Source organism: Alosa sapidissima, chromosome 10 (genome assembly GCF_018492685.1).
Source record: "Alosa sapidissima isolate fAloSap1 chromosome 10, fAloSap1.pri, whole genome shotgun sequence".
In the NCBI taxonomy this organism is placed as follows: Eukaryota; Metazoa; Chordata; class Actinopteri; order Clupeiformes; family Clupeidae; genus Alosa; species Alosa sapidissima.
Genome location: NC_055966.1, coordinates 7,900,144 through 7,907,643, shown reverse-complemented (window position 1 = coordinate 7,907,643; position 7,500 = coordinate 7,900,144). Strand labels below are relative to the sequence as shown.

The 7,500-nt window shown below is 43.8% G+C and overlaps 2 protein-coding genes across 2 annotated transcripts in view; both read left to right on the top strand.

The window, feature by feature from the left end:
- The window catches only part of itga10 (integrin, alpha 10), a 42,082-nt gene that overhangs the window by 31,508 nt on the left and 3,074 nt on the right, over positions 1 to 7,500 (top strand). The window contains exons 15-25 of the mRNA XM_042105997.1: positions 261 to 391; positions 1,010 to 1,176; positions 1,551 to 1,693; positions 1,951 to 2,061; positions 2,679 to 2,764; positions 3,824 to 3,965; positions 4,927 to 5,019; positions 5,319 to 5,395; positions 5,530 to 5,619; positions 6,919 to 7,003; positions 7,168 to 7,281. Of these exons, the coding sequence (XP_041961931.1) occupies positions 261 to 391; positions 1,010 to 1,176; positions 1,551 to 1,693; positions 1,951 to 2,061; positions 2,679 to 2,764; positions 3,824 to 3,965; positions 4,927 to 5,019; positions 5,319 to 5,395; positions 5,530 to 5,619; positions 6,919 to 7,003; positions 7,168 to 7,281 (1,239 nt within the window). The remainder of the gene's footprint in view (positions 1 to 260; positions 392 to 1,009; positions 1,177 to 1,550; positions 1,694 to 1,950; positions 2,062 to 2,678; positions 2,765 to 3,823; positions 3,966 to 4,926; positions 5,020 to 5,318; positions 5,396 to 5,529; positions 5,620 to 6,918; positions 7,004 to 7,167; positions 7,282 to 7,500) is intronic.
- The window catches only part of rnf115a (ring finger protein 115a), a 24,573-nt gene continuing 24,273 nt past the window's right edge, over positions 7,201 to 7,500 (top strand). Inside the window, 1 exon segment of the mRNA XM_042106042.1 lies at positions 7,201 to 7,210. The gene's annotated coding sequence lies outside the window, so the exon portion shown is untranslated.

The window sequence follows — 7,500 nt, the reverse complement described above, 5'->3', positions numbered from 1 at the left end:
TAAGTCTTAGCGATGTGACTGCATTAGACTTGTGCAGGTGTGCTGTTTGTGAAAGTGAAATGATTTAATGATCATTATGTCACTCATCATTCACTTTATCACTCCCATTTCTCTCTCCCTCTCTCTCTCTCCCTCTCTTTCCCTCCCCCCCTCTCTCTGTCTCCCTCTCTTTTCCTCCCCTCTCTCTCTCTCTCTCCTCTCATCCTCCTCTCTCTCTCTCTCTCTGTCTGTCTCTTCCTCTCATCCTCCTCTCTCCTCAGCGTATCGCTGGCTCCACTCTGTCGCCAGGCCTGCAGTATTTCGGCCGCAGTGTGAGCGCTCAGATGGACCTAGATGGGGACAACCTGCTGGACCTGGCTGTTGGAGCACAAGGCCGTGCTATACTACTCAGGTGAACACACACACACACACACACACACACACACACACACACTCACACACACACACACACACACACTATGCTTGATTAAGCCATATCATACCTGTCTCAATTCCAGTGAACGCTATGGAAGGCTAACCTGACCCTAGCCAGATGAATTTCGTTCCACTTAGCTCCGCCTAGATTCACTCACATCCATCTGGGACCTCTTCCATTGAGAGTGATTTCTGCAACCGATTTTATGATACAGCCAATCAGGACGCAGGGCGGGAGTTTCATAGATGTGACATAGCGTAGAAGCGACTGTGATACTGTTATTAGCGTCACGGGTTGGCTTCGATGTGAGTGGTTGAAGTAGCACCAAGTGGCTTATTCAATCATATGCAAGCATTTTTTGATTAGGCCCAGCCTTCCCCGGCAACACTTCAATGGATCAGTTCCAGATGGATGAGTGGAGCTAGGCGGAGCGAAATTCATCTGGCTAGGGTCAGGTTAATGGAAGGCAGTAAGCAAATGAAATATTTCCATATCCTCCAGTTGCCACACAATTAAATCAAGGTCAGTCATCATTTCTCATTGCCTGCCTTCTCACCCCCTCCTCTCCTGCCCCGCACTCTGTTGTCTCTGTAGCTCACGGAACATCGTTCAAATCAACGTGACTCTGGCCTTCCACCCTCCCTCCATCAACGTCATCCAGAAGAACTGCCAGCGCGGCGGCCGAGAGTCCGCCTGCCTCAACGCCTCCGCCTGCTTCCTGGCCCACACTCGCCTGCCCCGAGCGTCTGGGAACTACTTCGGTACCACCATGCCTCACTCTGTCTTTTTGTGTCTAGTTGTGATACTGCTGATGGTGTCATTCTAGAACTAGAATCAGAGGCCAAAATCTTCATAGAGACAAAATGGGACAAATGTTCAATCAATAGAAAGCCACACTTGTTTAGAAACATACAATAGTAGATTTGACGATCCTTTTGTCCAGCCTACTGGTTGTTTTGAATGGCGATGATATAGCAAACCTGGTGATATTTCACCGGTTAAACTTCTGACATAAGCCATTTTACTGTAAAAGTCTGTATATTGCATACAATAGGCTATCAGCATTATTCAATCTTTACAGTCATCTTTGTTGGTATGATTTACACTGAATCCCCTGACCCCTGTTGCTGTATAGAGCTGCATGTTGGGGCCTTGTTGGACGACAGGAAATTGTCGGCACGCGCACTCTTCGACAACAACTCCCAGCGCCAGACCAGCATAGGTGTTCGCCTCCGGGTTGGCACACCCACGTGCCACCCTCTTCCCTTCCACGTGTTTGTACGTCCACAACAGTCAACCACATCGCACCATTGTAACCATACACATACTCAAATCTACCATCTCAGTATTCATTTACCAAGGCTTACACCCACACACAAGGATTAGCATCAAATCAATTAGACTACGATAAGCACACTACAAAGACTACAGAGCTAATTCGCCACTAAAGATACTAACTGCTAAACATACAATACCATTGAGTATTAAACAGTTTGAATTCTTTCTGTATTCGTTGATCAATCCCTCTGTGATAGGACACAGCTGATTACATCCGACCAATCAGCTTCACCCTCCGCTTCAAGATCAATGACACTGAGGGTGCCCCGGTGTTGGACGAGGGTTGGCCAACCACCATCAAGAAGTCTGTGAGTGACAGCTCCGTAGCACTTACATATTTATTATAGGAATAGGAACAGCATTGGAAGGAACACTAATCATCCAACAGATGCAAGGTTATAAAACAGAGCAAGAAGTCTGACCAATAAGCATAAAATGTTTACTGACAAGTAGTGGACATTAGATAGAGGAGAAAAAAGTTATATCGTAGTTATTTCAGAGTCAAGATCAAAAGCTGAAATCTGACTGAAATGAAGATATGCTTGCCATTGCTGCCAGCAATGTGTCAGTTTGGGTAATTATTGTAATTGGGTGGGGTTTTATGTTATAATTAACATGAACTGCTTAGCTGACCAAAACAACATTTGGCTTAGAACCTAAGGAATGTCTCTGATGGTCGTAATTTTTGGGGGAAAAAAATTAGGAATTTTCTACAAACAATTATGTAGACATTTGCGTCCGGTTAACCTCAAAAAATGACTCATATGTCCATGTCCTTAAACACCCACAACTTGTCACTGGTAATAAGTGAAGTCCTCTAGCAACATGTAGGGAAGCCCCTCCCTCCTCTCACCATGCTGGGGTTTCCCCTTCTCCTCCTCCTCTTCTTCCTCTCCTCCTCCTTCCTCTCCTCCTCTTCCTCCAGATCCCCTTCTTTAAGGACTGCGGTGAGGACGATGTGTGTGTGACCGATCTGGTTCTGCAGGCCCACATGAACATCTCTGGAACAAGGTGTGAAGCTTTGATTCTGTGTGATATTACTGCTTTTATCAATGTGTATATGTTTGATAAAATGTGATGTGTCAGGGATAAACCTGGGGAGTCAAGATGGATCTACAGTTGGCTTACTGAGCAGCTAGTGCTGTGCTAGCGAAGAGGTTTAGTCAGTTTTTTTTCAGATTGTTTTTTTCCTTCAGTAAATTTGTGTAAACGATTCCCAGGACACTGAAAGACCAGGCTGCACAAAACACACACACACACAAGCACACACACGCACGCACACACACACACACACACACACACACACACACACACACACACACACACACACACTATGCACACACTCAATTACATACACAAAAGTTGCAAGTAAGGGATGGAGTAGGAGATGGAGACAAATTGACAAGCATGATTTATTTTCGCAGAGAAAATGTGCAGGACTGAGTGGTGGTTATATTTTGTGCCACTTTGCAGTACACCTAGTTTTTGAACGTTTTAAACAAACAAAAACTACATAAAGATCCTTTAAAGCCTTAGAAATGTTAAAGGTCCTTCTACGAGGACACGCAGAAACCTCTTCAGGTTCTAGATTATATAGGAGGCTGTGCTGGTAACAGTCACGGCAAATCATGCCATCATTACAAAGATTTAGGAGGAGCGGCCCCACCCTGTGACATCAGTGATAACTACCATGTTTGTGCTGCACTATTTCAAGTCCTCTCTGTGTTGTGCGCATGTTTTATGGTGTTGTCATGGCTTCAGCACCATCTCCCCTCACGGGCTTCCAAGCCGCTCCATCCATCTCCAACCCCGGCCCAGATTTTTTAGGCTGCCCTCCTGGTGTGGCTTCAGGAATGCTGAGGGCAGCTGCGGATTGTTCCGGACTTTTCTGGAACAGCAGCAGCACTTGACCACAAAAACAAGGTCCAGGAGAACTGATGTTGCTTTAAGTTCTTTTAACGTTGTGCTGAAACACGTCTGGTTCTGGTGTGTGTGTGTGTGTGTGTGTGTGTGTGTGTGTGTGTGTGTGTGTGTGTGTGTGTGTGTGTGTGTTGTGGTTGTGGTGGACAGGCAGCAGCCGTATGTGATTCGGAGCCCGCGCAGGCGGCTCGGTGTGGAGGTGCAGCTGAGTAACCTCCTGGAGAACGCCTACAATACCAGCCTCACCATGCAGTACTCTAAGAACCTGCACTTCTCCAGTCTCAGCATACGGGTACACACACACACACACACACACACACACACAGAGGCGGACAGAGTACACAGCTTCATTACTTGTACAGATACCCTTTGCTAAATTTGACTCAAGTACAAGTAAAAGTACAACAGTCAGATGTCTACTTAAGTAAAAGTACTAAAGTACTTGTTTTTAAAAGTACTTGAGTATAGTAGCCTACATTTTCTAAATATTGCATTACTACTGCCACAGTGCTTACATTTACAGAAACATCCTACATGGAGTTATGAAAAATGTTAATGCTAATACCTTGGAGAATGTAAAAGGAATTTTCATCTTTTTACCATGTTGCCAGGGATGGGCAGTATTTCTAATACATGTATTTAAAATACGTATTTAAAATACAAAATACTATTTTTTAATTGAAACACTTGAAGCGAAAACTATCATTAACTTGTTCAGAAAATTGAAATAGTCTGACGAGGTGGAGCCACAGGTTGGCACATTCCTGGGATGGACCTGCTGTGTCTTCATCCATTGTTTCGTCCATGGTTTCATCTCTTATCTAAATCTGACCATAGAGTTGACTTTGGCGGAAAGCTGAAGGTGATTGCTGATAGGCTATCCCAATCAGTGGCACTTGCACAATCCAATCACGTTTGAGAGGGAAACAACAAATTGAGGGTTTCCGAGATTTTTCTTTTTTCCTTTTTTTAGAAGAAGTAACGGGTACTCACGGTTATGGGTAGAAATTTAGTGGAGTAAAGAGTACAATATTTGCCCCTCAAATGTACTTGACTAAAGTCATGAGTACCCCCCAAAAATTATACTCGAGTAAAGTACAGATCCCTCAAAATTGTACTCAAGTACTGTACACAAGTAAATGTACTCCGTTACTGTCCGGCTCTGCACACACACAAACACACACTGCATTTCTTCAGTCTCAGTATAAGTAAACAGTGTGTCATGTCTGTGAGTGTATTTGTTTATTTTGCAGGATGATGTCCATTTTAAGATTGAGTGCACAGCGGTCAACTCCAACACTCACTCCTGTAATGTGAGCTACCCAGTGTTCCGCTCCCACTCTAAGGTCTGTGGATTAGCCACTAACTACACACTCCACACACACACCATGTTTTACCTGCAGCCACTAACTACACACTCCACACACACACCATGTTTTACCTGCAGCCACTAACTACACACTCCACACACACACCATGTTTTACCTGCAGCCACTAACTACACACTCCACACACACACCATGTTTTACCTGCAGCCACCAACTACACACTCCACACACACACACCATGTTTTAACTGCAGCGCTACCGCAATCTGCCCTTCAATCTCTCTTTCTCCCGATCCCCACACCCTCTCGCTCTCTTAGGTCAACTTCATTTTGGAGTTTGAGTTCAGCTGTACGTCCCTCACCAGCAAGGTTCAGATGAAACTCACGGCATCCAGGTAGAGGACTGCAGAGAGAGATGTGTGTGTGTGTGTGTGTGTGTGTGTGTGTGTGTGTGTGTGTGTGTGTGTGTGTGTGTTTGTGTGTGTGTGTGTGTGTTTATAATGATGATTTCATTTCTCTCTCTGAACAGTGACAGTGTGGAGAGAGAGGACACTCTGGGAGATAACAGTGTCCAGCTGCAGACCATAGTGCAGTATGAGCCTGACCTCTTCATCTCCAGGTCAGTAGTGCATCCCCTCTCATAAATGGAACATAAATACACAATAACGTTGAAGTGCACACAATTACAGGGTAGGGTAAAACACTCAACACTCAAGCATTTGATCAGGTAAAATACAACAAATACAAAGTGATCTTGCTTTATAATGATAACAAGAAAAGGTGGAGCTGGGAGATTGGTATTCCTTTGGCAACCTCAACCGGCAAATAGGAATGACTGAATAATGGCTTAAATGGACCAATTTCATTTACAGCTGATGACACTGGCTTTGTTTGTAGGGTTGCCAACTTTCTGATATGAAAATAAGGAACGGGGGGGTGGGGGGGCTATAGACTTCAGTACACTGCCATCTACTTCAGTTACTGGGGGGCGGGTATTGATATAAGCTATGTGGTGTGTGTGTGTGTGTGTGTGTATTGCAAGACGTATATCAAAAAAAAGATGTATGATGTATTGTTTTACTAAATCGTGCAACAGTTTACAAAATTGTGGGCCCGTTCACTAAAATGAGTCACTATTTACTAAAATTAATTCATAATATACTACATTTGTGGTGTTTTTTCCTTGTTTCAATAACACATTTATATATTTCTATAAGTTTTTTAAGTCTCAGGACTACTGCATTTATTAATAGGTACGGAAATGTGTGACATTTATTGTAAGCTGAACTGTCAGACAGGGGGCTAAGAATGAGACATGGGGAGACAGACTAAAAGTTAAAGTAGGGGAGTTAAAAACAGACTAAATGTTAAAGTAGAGGAGTTAAAGGTGTGAATCAACAGGAAAGGTAAAGGACCATACCCATATATGACCAAGGAAAAGGGAAGTAGACCAGAAGGGAAAGCACCGACCCTTCATAGGTGCCAGACATGACTTATGAAGGAGCCATTCCACCAGACATGATCAGAATGTCATTAGGAACAAAGTCTCACATTACTTCAGATTGGAAAGTACTGTAAAACCCAAATCACACAATAATAACACATAAGATACACACATTTTTTGATGTACAAACAGGGAAATGTTTCCACCATTATAATAGGCTCAGCTCAATTCTGATTGGCTGAGCGGCGTTCCAGTGATCTGTCATGGATTTGCACAAGTTGATTGTCAATAATACAGAACAAAATGCGTTTCGTATCAGTTCAATAGGGAACACATCTTTTTCCTTTCAAATACGGGACGATTCCGTATTTTATGGAACAGTTGGCAAACCTATTTGTTTGTGTCACTAATAATGCCACTAATAACTGCCCCCCCCCCTCCCCCTGCCTTTGCATTGGGTTTGTCCCGTTAAAGTGAATCGAACCTGAATCGGTATGAGGTGCATCCCACCCGGACTGTCTCAGAAGCCATGGGACCAGAGTTCTACACTTACTTCAGGGTAGGCACCAAACCATCCCCACAAATCACACTCACACACACACACACACTCACACCCACACTGGGACATCTGATACGTTACTGTAGTAAGGTGTTGGCATACGTATGTTTAGATAGTTATACTGAATTTTGTGTGTGTGTGTGTGTGTGTGTGTGTGTGTCTAGGTGCAGAATCTGGGTTGTTACTCAGTCAGTAATCTGGAGTTGAGTATCCACCTTCCTGCCGTGGCTGTGGGGGACAGGACCTTCATGTATGTGGCTGAGGCCTTCTCACACAACGTGAGTAGCTCACCAACGTGTACGACTCATGTCACAACTGATTTGTTTATTTTGTCTTTCATGCATCATTATGTTTTCATTTTGCTTACATTTCTCACAATTTCCTTTGTGTGCGTATGCATTGTATGCACCTGAGTATGTGTGAAAGTTATGTGAATCTGTGTAGGCCTGTGAATCAGATTGTATGCTTGCTTGTCTATAATATGTATTTATTTGTAT